Source organism: Lissotriton helveticus, chromosome 6 (genome assembly GCF_964261635.1).
Source record: "Lissotriton helveticus chromosome 6, aLisHel1.1, whole genome shotgun sequence".
Classification (NCBI taxonomy): Eukaryota; Metazoa; Chordata; class Amphibia; order Caudata; family Salamandridae; genus Lissotriton; species Lissotriton helveticus.
Genome location: NC_136067.1, coordinates 1,114,411,294 through 1,114,433,719, shown reverse-complemented (window position 1 = coordinate 1,114,433,719; position 22,426 = coordinate 1,114,411,294). Strand labels below are relative to the sequence as shown.

The 22,426-nt window shown below is 45.7% G+C and overlaps 1 protein-coding gene across 1 annotated transcript in view; it reads right to left on the bottom strand.

Moving 5' to 3' along the window:
• The window catches only part of LOC144763304 (myelin and lymphocyte protein-like), a 194,174-nt gene that overhangs the window by 58,282 nt on the left and 113,466 nt on the right, over positions 1-22,426 (bottom strand). Inside the window, exon 3 of the mRNA XM_078648771.1 lies at positions 21,724-21,855. Coding sequence (XP_078504897.1) covers positions 21,724-21,855 — 132 coding nt within the window. The remainder of the gene's footprint in view (positions 1-21,723; positions 21,856-22,426) is intronic.

Genomic DNA, 22,426 nt, shown 5'->3' with positions numbered 1-22,426 from the left:
TATATGCAAAACACCTGTCATAGGCTGAGGCTCCAATTTAATTGTAACTCTATGGAAATCTCCTGTTCTAATGATAACCCTACTAGGGACAAGATGGATTAAAGAACACGGTAGATTTAAAGAACATCTATCCTGGATTTGGCGTCCTGGGGATTGTCACTGCTCCTTAATTGACACTGCACTTTACTAAATACTTACCAACAAGATAACGATGATCTGGTCACAAGGGGGTAAGTCTTGGATTGTGAGAACGGGCTTCTCTCGGATAACGTGCCTGAAAATAAAGGATTTGCGGTGTTTAACTTGACTGTGGCATTAAGTATGGGTTGGAAACGATTTTGCGTAGGAAATCAAAGCAGGGTCTTACCACTACGAGAGGATATGTTGATGTTAGTGGCTAGAAGAAATAGACTGGCGGCAAGCGACGAACGATGGGTGAACCTGCACAGTAAATTAAAAAGACCCTTAGTTCGTGGTTAATTGGCCCTGGGTACTACACAGGGATAGAGCTAGCTCGGTGACAGCAAATACCTCGTATGAAGCTGAACCTGCAGCGGAAGATGTCTGGCATATGTCCGTAAGAACCAATAGCTGCTCTGGATAGCAAAACGCTAATTTTCTGCAAGGGAGAAGAGTAATACCCTGTTGTTGAACCAATACCTTATGGGCCCTAAAATAAAAAATCTAATGGCACTTGCGTTTACCTTTCAAGTGGGTTGGACATAGGGATTTACACGGTGTCTGTCTCGGTCAGAATACCGGGTTTGGCAGAGTCAGTACATTCCTGCTCCAACACGGGTGCTGAAAAAGATGTCAAATGGGAACGCAATTAATTGCAGTTCTACTAGTCTAGCACTAGCACTGGGAGCATTACGGGAGCATTGGAGGGGGGACCAAGGCAAAGCTACGAAAAGTAGCCCTCACGCTAACCACACTTACCGGCAGGCGTTGTATCTTCGGCGTCTCACTTCGCACTGACTTCTCACGCAGGCGTGTTACCCTGTCGTCAGGATCTCTATCTTATAACGGGGCGGTCACGATGGCAACTCGTTCCTTAGGGGTGGTCCTAGAGCCGCGGACTAACCGTATTGGTCTAAAGGGAAGTATACGTGATCAACGTTGTGAAGGTTCCTGGGTCTCAGCCCGTAACTCATTATTGGCGCATGCACGTTGCCGACCATAACGGAACACTCTCTAGAAAAGATATTTCACTGCTATAACTGCCCAATTGGAGGGGCTTGGCTCATGCGTGTTACGTCATGATGCACTATACTAGGACTTAGAGCCACACTGGTTCATTATAAAGAGTGTACAAAGGAGTGGACAGAAGTGAGGACACAGGACAAGGATCCTATCAAATAAAGGGAAATGCTCTCTCCATGTGTACAAAAATATGCGGCAAAGCCAATACCAGTTGTCATAGTTTCAATATCTCTGATAGTTCATTCAAGCCTGACACAGCCGTGTCAAACTTAACAATCAGTAGTGCCTCCCTTTTGGATAATTTGAGGCTCAAGTCACCCCCCCGTGGGTCTTTTTCTATCCTCGAGATGACTGTCCATTTGAACTAATTTAGACCATGTCGCATCCGTGCCCAGTGGTTAACCAACGGAGCGTTCTCTACGTTTCTTTTCAGTCTGGACTTGTGTTGTGATATGCGTTGACGCACTTCTTGTTCAGTTTTGCCAATGTACAAGCGGTCGCACGGGCAACTTATCCCATAGACTACGAATTTGGATTTACAGTTGCTAAATACCTCGTGTTTCCAAGAGATACCCTTATGCTGAAACACGGTACCCTGTATGGTGGTTTCACAGTTCTTTAATCCATCTTGTCCCTAGTAGGGTTATCATTAGAACAGGAGATTTCCATAGAGTTACAATTAAATTGGAGCCTCAGCCTATGACAGGTGTTTTGCATATAAGCGAGACTCTTGATGTGTTTTTTCAACATACTGCACATTTCACGGCAGAAACCCACTTATTGTATTTCTTTTAATTCTCTTTTCTGAAAACTCTTTTCCATGTTTTTTCTCTCTCCACATTGCAGTGTTTGAGGCCCTGATGAGAATCCCTCACGGATAGACGGGGATTTGAAATGCGTAGGCCATGTCTCAGCTGGTCTGCTTGAGCGTCTAGGAGATATTGCTACTCTTGGATCCCTTATATTCTTTTGTACATTACCTAACATTGAATCAATCTTATTGAATGGTGTAAAATTCGAAAGATTTGCTGGATTGTACGGTTTCAAAAAATTTGTAGTGAACTAGTGTATAATCAATGCAGACCCAGCTTGTATTTCATTATCATTTGTATTGTAGTTTGTCAGTATGTGGTATGTGTGACAATAATCAGGTATGAGTGTGCTGAATGTTCTTGACTGTGATATGATTGAGGTTTCGGATGATTGAAGTTTCAAATGAATATAGTATGGTGTGTTCATGACTTTTCTAATGCTTCTCTCTTTTTTATGAAAAAACAAACTATGTTATGATCATTGAATTTCTATAAAATAAAACTGTGATTAAGTAGCAACACCCTATCTTGAATTATTTTTCTTGATGTGGATGACGAATTTATTTACTGAAATGATGTTATCAGTACTGGCAACTCTTTTTGTTATGTGATATGTAGGCTCAGCCTTGCTGATCAGAGCCAACCCTATTTTGTTTTACATTGTTATAGCGGGCGTTCGCCCGCGAGGTAGTTGTGTGACTCCATTTCATTTTGGAGACAAAGAGTACCTAGTACTCTGCCCATTTCTCGATCTGAGGTTGACTGACTAGCTGCCGTTAGATCCTAATTGTTTTCTATCTCATTCTATGACATCTTGTTTTCACTTTCCTTTACACTTTTCCTTTTTTGTTTTCTAGTAATGGCAGACAAGGACACGTTTGCATACAGTGAAGAGCACATCAGGAGCCTGCTTAGCGATCCACCAGTCTTTGCTTCCGTCTCCCTCAGTGTGTCTGCAACATCCCAGAACGAATCGGATAGACTTTTGCGTCTTAAAAAGAAGCAAATTAGAACAGACCTACATGGTCATTTCCTTTTACAACATTTGAGAGAAGGGACGATTCCAGGTGGGTTACAGATTAAAAATATACCAGTAATTTTTACTGAGGACCCCATCTTTAAAAAGGGTTTCTCTCTCATTGAAACTAAGTGTAGTAGGGACCTTATGGTCTTAACAGTCGAGACAGCAGCCAGACTTTCCAAAATTGAATTAGACGAAATAGCTAAATTAGAAGCTGAGATCAGCATTAATCCCACGATAGCAGATGCTAAAGCACTGTTAGATAAAGTGGAAAAGGAGATACAGGAGTTCAAGGATTACACAGTTACACAAAAAACTAACCAGTTTGAGAAGGATAAAAAAAGTTTCTCATTGGAGAATATATATCCATACTTACAGCCGGATTTTTATATCAAATTGGAATCCAGACGCTACCTATCAGACAATCAAGGCAGGTCTAGAAAACATTTCATTTCTTTTGGGGAAACCTCCTCATCCTCGGGCACCGATAGTGACAATAGCGGGAACATCAACCGTCCCAATAGGAATAGAAACTGGAATTCCAACCAGCAACAACAAGGACAGGCCCAGAATTATTTTTTAGGGAGAGGACAAACGAGACCGAGAGCCCAGGTGAGATACACGATTCCATGGGAAATGAAGACCCGTCGACAACATTACAAGAACTAAAAGTATCCCCTATTTTTAATCTCTCACAAAGAGTATTAACCAAAGCGGAAGAGGGTATATTGTCTAAGAGACTATCCTTTGTGCCTTTCAAAAGAACGGACTTTGTCCGAATGAAGACAGAATTAATTGAATTCTGTAGAAAATTAAGGTTAACCATGTTTTTTTTGGAAAACCCCATACCACCTTCCACCGAGGTAACAGGCTTACGAAATAAGTCTACATTCTGCCCACCTGGCAATAAGATTCCCAAAGAATTAGTTATCTTTGAAAAAAAAAACTGTGCTGTCTGCTATTTCGCAAATGGAAAGAGAGAAAAAATGTGTTAAATTTAACACCACGAAAGAAGAAATGACTGCTCTAGATACTCTAAAAAATGATCCCACGGTAGTGATAAAGCAAGCCGATAAAGGCGGGTCAATAGTACTATGGGACACCGTAGACTATACCAATCAAATCAGGAGACAACTAGATGACCCCAGATGCTATCGGAAGATTGATAAGGACCCCACAAGTGAACTGCAAAATCAACTTTTTGCTATTATTCAGGAAGGATTTGAACAAGGCTTTGTCGGCACCAAAGAATGGGAGTACTTGCAGATTAAGCATCCAAAAATGCCGATGTTTTATGTACTACCAAAAGTACATAAAGACCAGAATAGACCTCCAGGGAGACCCATCGTGGCAGGATGTGGTTCTCTCTTGGAACCTATTGCCAAGTACGTGGATTGTTTTCTCAAACAATCCATGAGCCAAGTGGTGTCATATTTACAGGACACAACCGACTTTATAAATAAGTTGGAAACTGTGACATTTTGTGAAGGGACAGATTTGCTGGTCACCTTAGACGTGACATCTCTATATACGCAAATCACCCAGGAGGAGGCAGTGGCAGTGCTCTCCTACTTCTTAGATTCACGCCCAAGACCAATGCGAGTTCCAACCAAGTTCTTGGTGGACTTAGCGTCATTTGCGCTAAAGAAAAACTATTTTTGCTTCAACAAAGAGTTCTATTACCAAATCAAGGGGGTGGCAATGGGGTGCCCCTTTGCCCCGGAGTTGGCAGTATTGTTTATGTCAATGTACGAGGACACTTAAATACACAATAATAACCCTTTCGGACACCACATTGGAAAATTGTATCGTTTCATTGACGATGTTTTCATGGTATGGACTGGAGGAATCAATAATCTGGCCCTGTTCCACCAATGGCTAAACGCTAGAACACCTGATATACAATTCAGTCTTTCCCACTCAGAAACCAAGATCGCTTTCTTAGATGTGGAGGTGTTCCCCAAAGCCGGCAAGTTGGCAACCTCGTTGTTTGTGAAACCAACGGATCGCAACAAGGCGCTACTATTTCAGAGCAATCATCCAAGGAGCCTAAGAGAAAACTTGCCGTATGGGCAGTTTCTGCGCGTGCGCAGAAACTGCACGTATGAGAACGATTTCATTCACCATGCGGAAAAACTTGTTTCGAAACTTTGTGATAGAGGGTACCCCAAAAAACTTGTTAGGAACTGCACGAAGAGGGCAAGGTGGACGCCCAGAGAAACACTCCTGGAGCGAAAAAAGAAACCAGAACAAAAACGTCAGGTTTGTGTAACTACTTTTTGTCCTAATGCCAACCAGCTGAAACGCTTAATCGGGCATAACTGGCATCTAGTGAAGAATCTAGACGAAAGTCTTAGAGACCCACCGCTGTTTGCATTTAAAAGAGAGAACAGTGTTGCAAACCACGTGGTGAGAGCGGCGATGCCATCTCAAATCCAACCATCCCTTCGCCAGATGATGGGATTGGCCCCCCTGTTGGGGCACCACAAATGTGGCACATGCCTTTGCTGCGAAACCACCATACAGGGTACCGTGTTTCAGCATAAGGGTATCTCTTGGAAACACGAGGTATTTAGCAACTGTAAATCCAAATTCGTAGTCTATGGGATAAGTTGCCCGTGCGACCGCTTGTACATTGGCAAAACTGAACAAGAAGTGCACCAACGCATATCACAACACAAGTCCAGACTGAAAAGAAACGTAGAGAACGCTCCGTTGGTTAACCACTGGGCACGGATGCGACATGGTCTAAATGAGTTCAAATGGACAGTCATCTCGAGGATAGAAAAAGACCCACGGGGGGTGACTTGAGCCTCAAATTATCCAAAAGGGAGGCACTACTGATTGTTAAGTTTGACACGGCTGTGTCAGGCTTGAATGAACTATCAGAGATATTTAAACTATGACAACTGGTATTGGCTTTGCCACATATTTTTGTACACATGGAGAGAGCATTTCCCTTTATTTGATAGGATCCTTTTCCTGTGTCCTCACTTCTGTCCTCTCCTTTGTACACTCTTTATAATGAACCAGTGTGGCTCTAAGTCCTAGTATAGTGCATCATGACGTAACATGCATGACCCTCCAATTGGGCAGTTATAGCAGTGAAATATCTTTTCTAGAGAGTGTTCCGTTATGGTCGGCAACGGGCATGCGCCAATAATGAGTTACGGGCTGAGACCCAGGAACCTTCACAACGTTGATCACGTATACTTCCCTTTAGACCAATAAGGTTAGTCCGCGGCTCTAGGACCGCCCCTAAGTAACGAGTTGCCATCGTGACCGCCCCGTTATAAGATAGAGATCCTGACGACAGGGTAACATGCCTGCGTGAGAAGTCAGTGCGAAGTGAGACGCCGAAGATACAACGCCTGCCGGTAAGTGTGGTTACCGTGAGGGCTACTTTTCGTAGCTTTGCCTTGGTCCCCCCTCCAATGCTCCCGTAATGCTCCCAGTGCTAGTGCTAGACTAGTAGAACTGCAATTAATTGCGTTCCCATTTGACATCTTTTTCAGCACCCGTGTTGGAGCAGGAATGTACTGACTCTCCCAAACCCGGTATTCTGACCGAGACAGACACCGTGTAAATCCCTATGTCCAACCCACTTGAAAGGTAAACCCAAGTGCCATTAGATTTTTTATTTTAGGGCCCATAAGGTATTGGTTCAACAACAGGGTATTACTCTTCTCCCTTGCAGAAAATTAGCGTTTTGCTATCCAGAGCAGCTATTGGTTCTTACGGACATATGCCAGACATCTTCCGCTGCAGGTTCAGCTTCATACGAGGTATTTGCTGTCACCGAGCTAGCTCTATCCCTGTGTAGTACCCAGGGCCAATTAACCACGAACTAAGGGTCTTTTTAATTTACTGTGCAGGTTCACCCATCGTTCGTCGCACGCCGCCAGTCTATTTCTTCTAGCCACTAACATCAACATATCCTCTCGTAGTGGTAAGACCCTGCTTTGATTTCCTACGCAAAATCGTTTCCAACCCATACTTGATGCCACAGTCAAGTTAAACACCGCAAATCCTTTATTTTCAGGCACGTTATCCGAGAGAAGCCCGTTCTCACCATCCAAGACTTACCCCCTTGTGACCAGATCATCGTTATCTTGTTGGTAAGTATTTAGTAAAGTGCAGTGTCAATTAAGGAGCAGTGACAATCCCCAGGACGCCAAATCCAGGATAGATGTTCTTTAAATCTACCGTGTTCTTTAATCCATCTTGTCCCTAGTAGGGTTATCATTAGAACAGGAGATTTCCATAGAGTTACAATTAAATTGGAGCCTCAGCCTATGACAGGTGTTTTGCATATAAGCAAGACTCTTGATGTGTTTTTTCAACAAACTGCACGTTTCACGGCAGAAACCCACTTATTGTATTTCTTTTAATTCTCTTTTCTGAAAACTCTTTTCCATGTTTTTTCTCTCTCCACATTGCAGTGTTTGAGGCCCTGATGAGAATCCCTCACGAATAGACGGGGATTTGAAACGCGTAGGCCATGTCTCAGCTGGTCTGCTTGAGCGTCTAGGAGATATTGCTACTCTTGGATCCCTTATATTCTTTTGTACATTACCTAACATTGAATCAATCTTATTGAATGGTGTAAAATTCGAAAGATTTACTGGATTGTACGGTTTCAAAAAATTTGTAGTGAACTAGTGTATAATCAATGCAGACCCAGCTTGTATTTCATTATCATTTGTATTGTAGTTTGTCAGTATGTGGTATGTGTGACAATAATCAGGTATGAGTGTGCTGAATGTTCTTGACTGTGATATGATTGAGGTTTCGGATGATTGAAGTTTCAAATGAATATAGTATGGTGTGTTCATGACTTTTCTAATGCTTCTCTCTTTTTTATGAAAAAACAAACTATGTTATGATCATTGAATTTCTATAAAATAAAACTGCGATTAAGTAGCAACACCCTATCTTGAATTATTTTTCTTGATGTGGATGACAAATTTATTTACTGAAATGATGTTATCAGTACTGGTAACTCTTTTTGTTATGTGATATGTAGGCTCAGCCTTGCTGATCAGAGCCAACCCTATTTTGTTTTACATCTATTAGGCGAGGCAGAGCACCTCGTTTCTGTGTCTGTTTCCTGACGCCTGCCTTTGGAGTCTCTCGCACACCTCCAGAACACTGTGCACCATCCCTCAATCCAGTTCCAAGCCTCTTTGGGGGAAGCAAAGTGACAAGTTTTGCCTTCTGAAGTAACTCTCAGTTTAGCTGGGCAGAGAATCATATACTTAATCTCCTTGTCCAGTAGCTCCCTCTTGACGTCCTCAAGTCTGCGTTTCTGCCTCTGTACCTGCAAAGTAAAGTCAGGAAAGAATCTCACACTTGCGTTCTACATCTGCAAGTTTCCATGGACCCAGGCCGCCTGAATGATTGACCCCGGTACCTATAGTTGAATATCCAGGCTATATTAGTATGTGGGGGGCACCTGGCCCCGGTCAGGGGCCAAGCACCCGATGTCCTTTCTCAATGGAAAATAACATAGAAAGTTGCTTGAGACGGAGTGTGTTCAATATCAGATCATCCAGGGAGAGGTCAACACTAGATCCCTCCTCCCCCTCTGGGACCTCCACCACACTTATTTCATGTCTCCTGGACCTTCCTTCCTGGTCCTCCAACCAGGCTGTAACAATCGCATGCTGTTTTGTTGAGCTCTGGACCTGATCTTTAAGTCACTTTATTGTTGACTGGAGCAATTCCATTTCCCCCAGTTTCGATGTGGTCGCCACTTCATCTCACTAGTCATCGCAGTCCAGGTCTGACCTCTGGCTGTCGTGGGGGGCTTGGAACTGTGGCCTCCCTGCCCACCTCGAGCTCTATAGCCACAATCTTCTTGCTTATGCCACATTGGGTGTCTTATGTTGTGGTTCAATATCCTATATTTCTCGCCAAGACCCAGAATCTCCATAAGGGCAAGAAGAAGCCTCAGAAAGGCCCAGATTCTTCCCTTACTCCAGCGGTCCTCCCACCACTCCTTGGTGGCACAGGGATTAGCCGTGCACACCCAGGCCGCCCTGCAGACCAGGATCATTCAGTTCATAGTGGGACAGTTCAAAATGAAATGCGGACGAGGTGTCTCAACTGCATCGCCGACTGCCACCGGACTCTGTGCTGCACCACTATGGGCAAACACATAAGCGAGATATGCAATTTTAAAGGTTTAATTAAAAATAGTGCCTAAAAGCACAAGTGAAGTGACATTTGCTGTTATCTGATTGTGCCGGACTGAGTCAAATTCACAAGTTCAGAGCGGCCATGATGCAGCACATGCTTGACACAGGCACCTATTTAGGACTACTGAACAAGGCACCTTAAATCCTGGTTTTGGAGCATTGAGAAGTCCCGCAATGAGGATGTGCCACACAGAAGTGGTTCCAGGGAGCTGGGACGATGTGGTTGGAGGTCCTGTGTCAAGGTTGCATCATTTAGAGGCAGTTCCGGGTTGATGTGTGGATGCGATGCAAGGTCCTATGCTGAGGATGCATTGCACAGCAGCAGTTCTGAGGAGGTGCAAGGTGCAGCGTTGGGGATGAGTCACAAAGTGGTGTTCCAATACAAAGTTGTGAGGTGGTGCATTGTACTGCATTGGTCCTATGAGTACAACAGCTTGGCTGGATGAGCACCCCCAGGCCTACCTCCAAGGGTATAAGAGTTGAATGGCATTACTTGGGTGGCAGCACTCACAGCAGACTGAGTCCATGTGCTAGGGTCAAGGTGGTTGGAGTCTTTTCGGTCCCAGAGGCTCTGATCATGAGGCCAGCCAACTAGCCCTTGAAGGCACCCTGGTCGTCCTGGGCTCAAGATGCAGGTTCAGTCCTTTTTAATCAGACAGCAGGCCAGCAAATTTGGAGTATTTTGTGCAGCAGAGCAGAACAACAATACTTCACCCGAGTCTTCCACAGATCCAGGCCCAGATGTGTACTGAAGATCTGGGTCCAATATTTCTACCTTTTGATAGCTTTGAAGTGGAAGAAACTTCTCCCTACAGAGGTATCTGGAATTCACTTCCTCCCTACCCTGGCCCCATTTAATTTGGGGGCACAAAATCTAGTGTAAAACCCATTGTGAGTGTGCTGAGGCAGAGATTTTGGGATGTGCCAGTATGGTAGGTGACAGAATTGTGACTTAAAATCTGACTTTACCATTAAAGAAGGTTTTAAATTACAATTCATTAGATACCAACTTAGACGCCCTTACCTGCTTCGTTGGCCATATTACTTCTTTGCTCCTTGTTTGGATCTTTCTGTGCCCTGCTCGCCAGACCTGCTTCCACCGCTGGACCTCAGCTCTTCCCTGCCCCCCTGTGTTTCGCGGACAGCCGCCTGCCAAACTACGTTACCCAGGAGGCAGTGCGGTGCGGTCTCACGATAGGAGGAGGGGGGCAGGAGCATAAAACTCACGGTGGGCTCCCGCGACACGGGACGCATGCGGGCTCGCCCGGGAGAAGCCCAGGACAAGCGCGGGACCGTCTGTGGCCGTCAGGGGCCAAAGGAGGCCGGGCTGGGCCACCCCTCTAACCCCTCCTGTAACTGAACGTCTAGGACTTCCTCCTATTGAAGTGGTATTTTAATTAACTTACTCAGTCAAGGCTTTTGCCATACAACGTTTTGCTTCTAGTATTTCTCTCTAGAACTTTGTTGCTGGGCCTTATTATCTTTTATGGATGTTGTACACTTTTTATAAATTTAATTCAGATTTTTAGTTTGAGTCCCTGGAAAACACCATTTATTAAGAATCCTTGGGGATCACTATGGAAAAACCAAATCCTTCAGACAGCAGGCCAGCAAATTTGTAGTAATTTGTGCAGCAGAGCAGAACAACAATACTTCACCCGAGTCTTCCACAGGTCCAGGCCCATATGTGTACTGAAGATCTGGGTCCAATATTTCTACCTTTTGATAGCTTTGAAGTGAAAGAAACTTCTCCCTACAGAGGTATCTGGAATTCACTTCCTCCCTACCCTGGCCCCATTTAATTTTGGGGCACAAAATCTAGTGTAAACCTCATTGTGAGTGTGCTGAGGCAGAGATTTTGGGATGTGCCAGTATGATAGGTGACAGAATTGTGACTTAAAATCTGACATTACCAATAAAGAAGGTTTTAAATTACAATTCATTAGATACCAACCTAGACGCCCTTACCTGCTTCGTGGGCCCTGTTACTTCTTTGCTCCTTGTTTATATCTTGCTGTGCCCTGCTCGCCGGACCTGCTTCCACTGCTGGCCCTCAGCTCTTCCCTGCCCCCTTGTGTTTCGCGGACCGCCGCCTGCCAAACTACGTTACCCAGGAGGCAGTGCGGTGCGGTCTCGCGATAGGAGGAGGGGGGCAGGAGCATAAAACTCACAGCAGGCTCCCGCGACACGGGACGCGCGCAGGCTCACCCGGGCGAAGCCTGGGACAAGGGCGGGACCGTCTGTGGCCGTCAGGGGCCAAAGGAGGCCGGGCTGGGCCACCCCTCTGACCCCTCCTGTAACTGAACGTCTGGGACTTCCTCCTATTGAAGTGGTATTTTAATTAACTTACTCAGTCAAGGCTTTTGCCATACAGTGTTTTGCTTCCAGTATTTCTCTCCAGAACTTTGTTGCTGGGCCTTATTATCTTTTATGGATGTTTTACACTTTTTAAAGTGTAATTCTGATTTTTAGTTTGAGTCCCTGGAAAGCACCATTTATTAAGAATCCTTGGTGATCACTATGGGCAAACCAAATCCTTCAACTTCTCGCCCCTTAACTAGGCAAAAGGCAGCAATGAGTCAACCACTCCCGAGCTTCAAAGCTATTGATAAAATGCTCCAAAAAACAATAGGGGTGGTGGCATCGGCCATAGAAAACACTGAAAGACGACTCTCAACTACCCCTGCCATGCCCCCCCTCTGCCTAATGAGGACTTTTCCCTAGCTATAGTTAATTCCCCGGAACTAACGTCAACATTGACGCCCTCCTTCGTTGAGTTACCATGCGCACAGCTGGCCCCGGACGATAGTGTCCCTATTGACCTTGCTCTGTCCCCATCCCCCTGACAGGGATAAAGGCACCTAAACCCCGTCCCAGAACTAAGAAGGTTAAACCTGCTAAAAAAGTCGCTAAGAGAAATTATTATTATTATTATTATTAAATTGTATAAAGCGCGTAGTCACCCGTGAGTATCCCAGCGCTAGGATCCATACATCTGAAGGTCAGAGGGGCGAGGAAAGGGGAGTCAATTAGGGAAAAAGGTGCGTTTTCAGCCGCTTCCTGAATCGGAGATAGTCTGGATCTGTTCTAAGGTCGCGGGGTAACGAGTTCCAGAGACGGGCAGTGTGGACAGAGAAGCGCCTTCCACCCGTACGTGCCTTCTTGACTCTAGGGATGGTGATAAGATGTTCCTGATCGGATCGTAAGGATCTTGGAGCTTTGTAGGGTCTGATGAATTTTCTTAAAATGGGGGGACCTTTGTCTTGTAAAAGTCTATGAGCCAGACTTAGGGCCTTGAACTTCACTCGCTCTCTCACTGGGAGCCAGTGGAGGAGCTTCAGAGCTGGTTTGGCCGAAGCTCTGGCAGGGGTATTGGTGAGGATCCGAGCTGCGGAATTCTGGATCCTTTGTAATTTGTCCAAGGTTGCCTCAGGAGCGCCTAGGTAGATGGTATTACTGTAATCCAACCTTGATAAAATAAGGCCTTGGATTAGCAGTTTTTGGGAGGTCGGCGGGAGTAAAGGCAGAATCTTCCTGATCGACTTAAGGAGTCCAAAGCACGTCCCGGCAACTTTTTTGGCTTGTGTCTTAAAAGACGGATCTTTTTGGAGCCAACTACCCAGGCTTTTAATCTCGGACTTTGGATCAGGAGGTTCACCCAGGCAGGGGGGCCAGATATTCTGTGAGAGGTACAGCCCCTTCTGGCCAAGGAGGAGAATGTCTGTCTTTGAACCGTTAAGTTTCAAAGAAGAGCTGTTCATCCATCCTTGTATTAGTGTCAGACAGTTGTATAGGTCCGCTGGTTCTTGACTTGGATGAGATAAGGACACCACTAATTGAGTATCATCAGCATAGCTGACGATACTCACTCCGAACGGATTAACGATCTCCTCCAATGGGGACATGTAGACATTAAATAATGTCGGGCTTAGGGAAGAACCCTGAGGCACGCCACATTGGAGGGGTGTTTCGGGGGAGTGGGTGTCATTCTCCCAGACCTGAAAGGAGCGTTGGCCCAGGAAGGAAGAAAGCCAGGTCAGCGCAGTTCCCTCCACACCGATATACCTAAGTCGGTGAATGAGGATCCGTGGTTAACGGTGTCGAAGGCCGCACTGAGGTCCAGGAGGATCACTGCCACTGATTCTCCCGCGTCCAGAAGTACTCTGGCCTCCTCCACCGCTGCAAGAAGGGCGATGTCAGTGCCCTGCCCTGGGCGGAATCCAGTCTGCGAACTTTTCAGCAGATTGTTGGTTTCCAGATATTGTGAAAGTTTTTTATTCACGAGCTTTTCAGCAATCTTACTGGTTCCGGGGAGAAGAGAAATTGGCCTATAATTGGCCAAGTCCAGGGGGTCCAAGGAGGGTTTTTTCAGTAATGCCTTGACGACCGCTGCCTTCCAGCTAGAGGGAACAATTCCCAGTAGCAGCGAGGCGTTAATGAGATGGGTAAGGCGGGGGACGATGGTGGGCGCTACTTTCTTAAGGATACGCAGCGGAACAGGGTCCTCAGGAGATCCGCTTTTGATGGTGTCTAGCGTACTTTCGACCTCTTCGATAGTCACTGATCCCCAGGAAGTTAGGCGGGGGGAGGTGGGAGTAGTGTTGATTTCTTTTTCCTCGCTCAAGTTAGTAGATGGAATAGAGGCAAGGATTTTCTGGATCTTCTCCTCGAAGAAGATGGCCAGTTTAAGGCATTTTTCCTCATCTGCTGTGGGGTCTGGTGGAGTTCTACGTCCAGAATCTGGGACCTTAAGGAGTTCTTTCAAAATGATAAAAGACTCCTTGCTGGAGCAAGAGGAGCCTTCTATCCTTTCTTGGAAGAATAAACTTTTTGTCTTGCGGAGAGCAATCTTGTAGTTTTTTAATGCAGTATGGTAGGCATCCTTCTTAATCATGGATTTATCCTTCCTCCAGGAGCGCTCCGTTCTTTTGCATTCCTTCCGTAAAAGATGGAGCTCCGGAGTATACCAAGGGGCAGGGCTCACTCTTTTGGTATGCTTGAGGTTAGTAGTTTTGGGGAGGAGTTTATCCAACGATGATGTAAGCCAGAGGTTGAACTGTTTATCGGCGTTGACTGGGTCGGTGGTAAAGGCAGGGATAGATTCCTTAAGAATGGTGGTCCATTCGCCTGGTACAAGTTTGTGCCATCGCCGGTCGATGACCCGGGTTTTGGGATGTTGGGTGGGTGATATAAAGAAATACCAAGAAATGGGGATAAAAAAAATGATCTGTCCAGGGAAGGGGAAGAGGGGGGCCAGTGGAGATGTCCATGATGTTGGTAAGCACAGGATCTAGAAGGTGCCTCTTGTCGTGGGTCGGTCCTATGTTGACTAGCTGAATATTAAATGACCTAAGGTCAAGAAGGAGTTCAGACGCAGTTAGATCTGTAGGGTCTGATAGATGAAGATTGAAGTCACCCACGAGGAGGAAGTTGGGGGAGGAGATAGCTATCTGTGACTCAGTGTCAACAAGAGCACTGAGGAATTTCCCTGGTGTTCCCGGGGGGCGGTAGATCAGCAGCCCTGAGAGGGAGTGTGCAGGGGATATCTGAAGAGTGAAGTGACAACTTTCACAGTCTTCAATGTTGGCATTACTAGTTCTACAGGCAAGGTGTTCTCTGTGGATTATTGCAAGGCCACCCCCTCTGCCCCGAGGTCTATGAAGAGTTTGAACAAGGTATCCTGGGGGAAGGGCGTTGACAATATCAGAATCTGACCAAACAGAGAGCCAGGTTTCTGTAAGAAACAAGACGTCCAGACCTTGATCCTGTATCAGCAGGTTAGTTTCGTGGGCATGCTTAGAGAGGGACCGACAATTAAGAAGGCCCATCTGTAGTCCAGGATTGCCAGTGGTCATAGCGTCTGGGTTGCAGTGTTCGTAGTTAATATAAGGTTTACCTTCTGCGTAAATGTAGCGACAGTCCTGATTTTTTTTCGGGTGGAGAGCCCGGAGCATGTCACTCGTGTATACCAAACGGACTTTTGATAAGACGGGCAAAGTCCCTGGGCCTGGGTCCGGCTGGGCCCGGACGGGCCCAGACGGGCTTGCCTTATGCGCGCCCGCTGCGCCCGTCCGCTGCGCGAACGTGGAATGCACATCTTTGTAGCAGGTTAGGGGCGTGGCCTCGGACGAGTGGGCGTGGCCTAAAGATCGGCTCACTCGCTGCTGGCGTACGAATAAGTATTGATTCCGCAGCAGCGTTTATCTCGGCTGCGCGGATGTGCTAAAGAGGAAGCAAGTGCCCAATGAGGTGCAACAAGGGGAGAGAGTGATGTGAATTAAAATCAACTTTAGAACAAACAAATTTTAAAAATGGCGATTTTCAACAACAAGACTCCCGGCTGTGCCTCAGGAGAAGGATCTGACCCGAGCTATCAGTCAACTCGTATATGTAGGCTCGGGGGGCGTGGCCTCGGATGAGTGGGCGTGGCCTAAAGACCGGCTCGCTCGCTGCTGGCGTACGAATAAGTATTGATTCCGCAGCAGCGTTTATCTCGGCTGCGCGGATGTGCTAATGAGGAAGCAAGTGCCCAAAGAGGTGCAACAAGGGGAGAGAGTGATGTGAATTAAAATCAACTTCAGAACAAACAAATTTTAAAAATGGCGATTTTCAACAACAAGACTCCCGGCTGTGCCTCAGGAGAAGGATCTGACCCGAGCTATCAGTCAGCTCGTATATGTAGGCTCGGGGGCGTGGCCTCGGACGAGTGGGCGAGGCCTAAAGACCGGCTCACTCGCTGCTGGCGTACGAATAAGTATTGATTCCGCGGCAGCGTTTATCTCGGCTGCGCGGATGTGCTAATGAGGAAGCAAGTGCCCAAAGAGGTGCAACAAGGGGAGAGAGTGATGTGAATTAAAATAAACTTCAGAACAAACAAATTTTAAAAATGGCGATTTTCAACAACAAGACTCCCGGCTGTGCCTCAGGAGAAGGAGAAATGAACCCATACCTGATCTTCCTCAGCCTGCTCCAGGTCCCTCCTTTTCCGCTCTGGCACCCCCTGTCTGGGCTACCCACCTACTAATTGATCTTTATGCCCAAATGGAACAGCTTATCAATTCGCATTTTAAATCTTTATCTTGTAGGATTGATAAACTAGCTACCTTGATAAATAATAAATGCCCAAGCGGTGCTCAGCCAGTGACCACAACTGGGAACAACGCCGCGAAAGCGGCATCGGGTACAACTAAGCCGGCCAATAAAAGTAACAATCCAAGAGAAGGTGTTCGCTTGGACAACCCTGTACAGGATCCGGTTTCTCTAAATAGGCAGAAAAGTAACACGGCTACGTTAGTGTGTGGCCCACCATCTACATCTAAGGGGTTTCCAAATATAACCAGTCTGATCCCCTGAGACTCTTCTCAAAGTCGAAAAGTTATTGAAAAAGAGCGGCCAGAATAGATTGGAGTTAAAGTTAACCCCGCCATGAAAAATTCTGCGAAGGATCCTATAAAACTCCTCCTTGCCCCCAGCTACAACCTGAAGCATCTCCGTACGTAGTTGTTTTGACCGGAGTGCCCTCGCTGGTAGGAGAGCGAGATGAAACTTTCCTTGAGCTGAAGAATAAAATTATCTTCTGGCTGAACAATCATAGACCCCTCATGGGGGCAGGCCAAGGGGAAATTCTATTCGCCCGAAGAGTTAGTTGGTTGGGGACCAGACCTAAGGATATCATGGGGACTGTGTAATCATTAACTTTAGGGATCCAGGAGTGGTCAACCACATTTTGTTTCATGGTGGCCCTTCTAATCTGGATCCAATCAATACTCTACATTTAGGGTATTTTTATTCACGAGCTCAAGCACTGGGTAGGTCTGTTCTTTCCTATTTTTTCCAGGGAGGACAGGACCTAGAATACAATATTCCCGTAGCTAATAGTTACAGTGTGTTGAACAACGTGGATTGACTATCACCTCTTTTGGGCCCCAATGTTCTGGGAATTAACCAAGCAGGGAGTAAGGCGGAGGCGGGTGTGAGTGACGAGGTGGGGTCATATGAGTCGGGTATTGGGACTCAGGCGGTTGGCATGTCAAGATGCCATCCATCCTTAAATACCAGCCCCATTGGAGCTGGTAGGGAGTTGGACATTTACACCAACATAGAATCGCCCCCTCCCTTGGACCGCAAACCGACAACAGTCTCATCGGTCCGAGCAGAAACCCGTAGATCGCTGATTGGGTCATGGAATGTAGCATGGATAGGGTCTAAGTTGGATGATCCAGATTGGGGAGAGTTGGCGGATAGGCATGACTTGTGTTTGTTCCAAGAGACCTGGTCAGTGTCGGCCCCTGCCAGGGTGGGTTACGCAACACTATACACACCGGCAGTGCAGGGTCCCAGGTGTATCTGGGTTGCCTCCCATTTGGGGTGTTCGATTAAGCTAATAGATTCTCACTCCCCAGACATCCTTTGTATCTTACATAAATTTTTGGACGGTTTGACGCTGGTAGTGATCAATATATATCTACGCCCCACTCCACTCCAGCTGGGCTTATCCCAATTGGAGGCGCTTGAGGAACTTCTCCTTTAGTTTCCTCCATCGTCCTACAAAATCATCGGGGTGTCTTTAATTCCCATTTCGAGCCGTTCGCTGGGATCCCCTCTGTAACTGCGGATGAGGACTCCAACTGGCATATTCCGGAGTGTACTATGTATCCGGTTAAGCGTATATTGCCCTTGGCCCTTGAGATTAATAAGCTGACAGTAACTCACTCCCTCAGGGCCTGCAATGGTAGAATGCCTCCCGATGTACCTGGCACAAGTACATATGGTAGACCAGGGAAAAGTACATCCATTGACTATATCTTGTTCAATGTGGATTTCTGGGTCCAATTTAGAGCCCTTACTGTTATCTCAAGGGTAGATAGCGACCATAACCTCCTATCTCTAGAACTGAACTATACTTTGGGACACCGAAATGATTTGGGGGTACTGGAGACTATTAATGACCTGAATTTAGTTACAGCGGCGGGTGGCAGACGCATTAGGTGGCCAAAGGTTGCGCTAGCCCCAGACAAACTTGCGGAGATATATCACCTTGTTGCTTGTTCGTTAATAGAGGCAGGTGACCTCGTGGGCGCCAACCACGATTTGCCCTACTTCCAGGATCTACAACACATTCATAACAAGCTCCTTTCCAGCTTAGCGGGTTATTTCTTCAACACTGATAATATGAGGCCACGGGCAAAAGACCAGGCGCACTGGTTTAACAAAAACTGCAGGACGGCTAAAAAGACCCTTATAAAGGAAGTAAAATCAGGGTCTCTGTCGAGTATTAGATCAGCTAGGCAGAACTACAAAAGAATGATTACGCCCGCTAGGTCAGAGTGGGAGGCTTCAAGGTGGGAAAGTATAAAGGAAGCCTTGAACGGAAGAGACTACAGGGCCTTTTGGAACCTAGTTAGATCAGGTTCTGTAGAGGGGTCGACAGCCATACAGCTTACTCACTTTAGGCCCCTCTACACTCTTTCTGACCGCACTGCGGTAGATGATTTAGCCCCACCAAAGAACACTCCTGACTCACCTCAGCCGGGCGTATTGGGCCTTGAAATTCAGGCGACCTTAAAAAGTTTAACTACTGGGAAAGCTCCGGGGCTAGACAGGATCCCTGGAGACCTATATCTATATGAACAGATGGTATGGGCTCCTTACCTTTGGCTATACTTTAATGCCATTCTACAGGGTATGGAGATCCCCCAAACCTGGCTAGGTGCAGAAATTATACCCATCCACAAAAATGCTTCCCCTCTCGACCCGGCCAACTACCGCCCCATTAGTCTTATTGATGTCCTTCAGAAATTATTTGCCCGCCTCTTACTAACAAGGTTACAGAGTTGGATGGATGAGCATCACATCCTAACCTCCCTACAAGCGGGCTTCCAAGCGAAGGTCTCTACCATCGACCAACTGTTTAGATTACAGCTGGTATACTGTAAGACGGTATTCCTGGGGGCGGGTAGTTTGTATCTGATTTTTGTGGACCTTTGTTCCGCATTTGACCTGGTCCAGCGGGACAAGCTTTGGGTAATATTACAAGAGATGGGTGTGCCGGCCTATTTGTGCCACCTATTTAAACGCTTGCACCAAGGTACCTTCGCTAGGGTGAGGTTTGGGAGGAACGGGGAGCTCTCGGCTCCATTTCCGGTGGAAAAGGGAGTGAGGCAGAGGTGCGTGCTGGCCCCCACGCTCTTTTCCCTCTTCCTCCATGGGCTGATTGAACATCTATTGGGAGCGAGGGACCTTGACTCACCTACTTTAGCGGGCCGTAAGATACCAGCCCTGATGTTCGCTGATGATACCCTTTTACTATCAAAATCTTTCATGGGTATTCAGCGAACACTGGAGGCGCCTTGTTCCTTTTGTAGAATGAGGAATCTGGAGATTAAACTCTCCAAAACTAAAGTTATGGTTTATAACGCCAGATCATCCAACTGTCCCCATCCCCATTTGGATGGTCGGGGGCTGGATTGAGTGTCAACCTTTGACTACCTGGGGATAACTCTAAATGATAGAATGGATTGGGGGTCTCATATGGTGAAGGCGAATCTGAAGCTGGCCCAATCCTCTGGCGGCATCCTAAAGGTTTACAACAAGAGTTCTTTTAAGCCGTTGGGACCGCCCGTGGAAATATACAAAGCCTAAGCGAGAGGAGGAGCACTATATAGCACAGATCTGTGGGGGTCATCTCTGCGCCACTGCTCTAACCCATACTGAGAATAGCTTTATTAGGCGCCTTCTGAAACTACCCAAGAGTTCCCCTCTGACCCCCCTACGGCTAGATCTAGGTTTGCTCCCCAGCCACGAGATTGTTTCAGACCGCCCCCTGCTGTACTGGAGGCTACTTTGGTCCACCCCTGAGCTCTCGAGCTACAGGGAAGACCTAAGGGACCTTCTGTCCAGAGTGGGCGTGGGAAGAATCCCCTGGTTGAAATACATGAAACAGCTTTGTCATGCACTTGGCAAGGGTGACTTGTGGACTTCCTCAGAGGAAGCCTGCGGCCTGATCTCCAAGAGTTCAATGAGTTTGCTACTCAAGCAATATCGAACGGAAATCATGCTAGCAAATTCCCCTTTGGGTAGGCTGACTAATACCTTTGTAGATATTAAGGTTATTCCCTACTTTGAGAAATTCTTGGACGATATCCAGCCCCTACTGGCTAAGAAATTACACGTCCAGTTTAGACATGGAACTCTGCCCCTAAGGGCTGTAACACATAAGTAGTCCAATGCTCCCCAGTCTCTGAATTCTTGCCCAGGGTGTGAGGGTAGCGAAGAGACAAATCTGCACGTTCTGCTCTTCTGCCCCTCCTACTCTAGGGCTAGAGCCAAATGGATCATTCCAGTTTGCAAGTCTAGGGGTCTCAGGGATTATAGGGAGGTATTCAGAATTCTAAAATATGACACCACCCAGCAGATTGTGTTTGCAACAGCTAGATTCCTATTGTCTATGTGGTGCTTAAGAGGTGCTAAACTTAAAATGAAAAATTGTTAAATTGCTGCTTCTGTGCATCCACCAAACACTGTATTTAGCACCTGCTTTTTATAAACAAAATATAGCCCAGGGACTGTGCGTGATTACCTTTTTTTTAACTTGTACAGTTTCTTGTTATTTTTTTAATATTGTGCTTCTTTTTAATACCATATGAATTCGGGCTGTTTTATGATTGTCATATACTATTTGTCTAAATTGCTCTAATACAAATGTTCACATATGTGCTTTTATGGTTTTTAACCGATAATAAAGCTTTTTGACTGACTGACTGACTGACCAACCTAGATATTCCTAACTGCTCTGAATTGAAAGTTATCACTGTTTAAATGTAATAAAGTATCCCATTGCTAGAAGAGGTGGGCTTTGCAGCAGTAAACAATGAATTTAAGAGTTCTTCACTACCCGAAAATGTAAAACTTAACAATACATGCCCAACTTTTTAAATATACTGTACCCTACCCTTTGGGCTGTTTAAGGCCTACCGTCTGGGTGACATACATGTATAAAAATGAAGATTTCAACACAGCAAAAACTGTACACAGGCTGCAATTGAAGGCATGAGACATGTTTAAACAGGTTTCTTGAGTGGCACAATGATTGTTCTAGACCTACTGGTAGAATGTAATATACAGGCCCTGGATACCTGTAGTTCCGCTTTACTAGGGGCTTACAAATAATTAAAATGTGCCAATTGTGTGGGAGCCAATTTTATCAAATTTAAAGGGGAGATGCAGAAGTACTTTAGCATTGGTTAGCAGTAATCAAGTGTGTACAGTTCTAAAGGCAGTAAAAAAGTGTTAACAAAACAGTAGGGTAAAGATAAATAGTTTAGGGGTGACCCTGCAGAGTGGTTGAAATCCAACAGCTCTGTTTTCATTTGTGCACCTTAGAGAATTTTGACTGTTTTGGGCACAGTCTTTATCGAATTTGATGTGCAAGTTTATTAAGAGAGCAATACATAGCTTATTACATTTTATACAATAATTAAACACTTACCACCGCTGCAACATTTTCTCCATACGTTTTATAGTCCTGGATAGGATGATATCCATTTACCACAGTAACATAAGCCTGCAAAACGGCTGCACTCAAGTAAAACAGAGCAGCAATTGAATGGTAGAAAGCATCCTAGAAAAACATTAAAAACTGAGTTTAGGTGTTACCCGAAAATTATACAATTATAACAAGCACAGGAATTTGTGGAAGCAGTAATTATCAAAAACTGTTTTCTGAATAGTAGTCATAGGCAAGATCAGTACAATATGCTCAAATGTACTTTTAGTAGTCTACAAAACTAACATATCTGGTCCAGATGACCTATTTTGGAAACTATGGATGTAATTTAAGGATTGCCAGAGGACGCCGCTGGATAGCCCCTGTCTTTGCGACTTCTGGGCTCAGAGGTGGAAAACTCAGTGGCAGTAACACAGTGCAACTCATCCTTATGGGCGTCGCTTGGACCTCAACTCTCATACTTTTCTTAAAAAATTGTTTTTCCACTAATAACGAATAATGTTTCACTATTCACTATTAGTTTAATAAACATGGAGTACAATTAGCTGAAATAAGACCTTTGCTGGCAGCTAAGGTAAGTAAAAAAATGCTTTTAAATGTATATTGTGTACGTACTTGTGGGTGAGTGTGTATTTACGTGGGAAAGAGTTAGGTGTACGTGTGAATGTGTTTATGTATAACCATG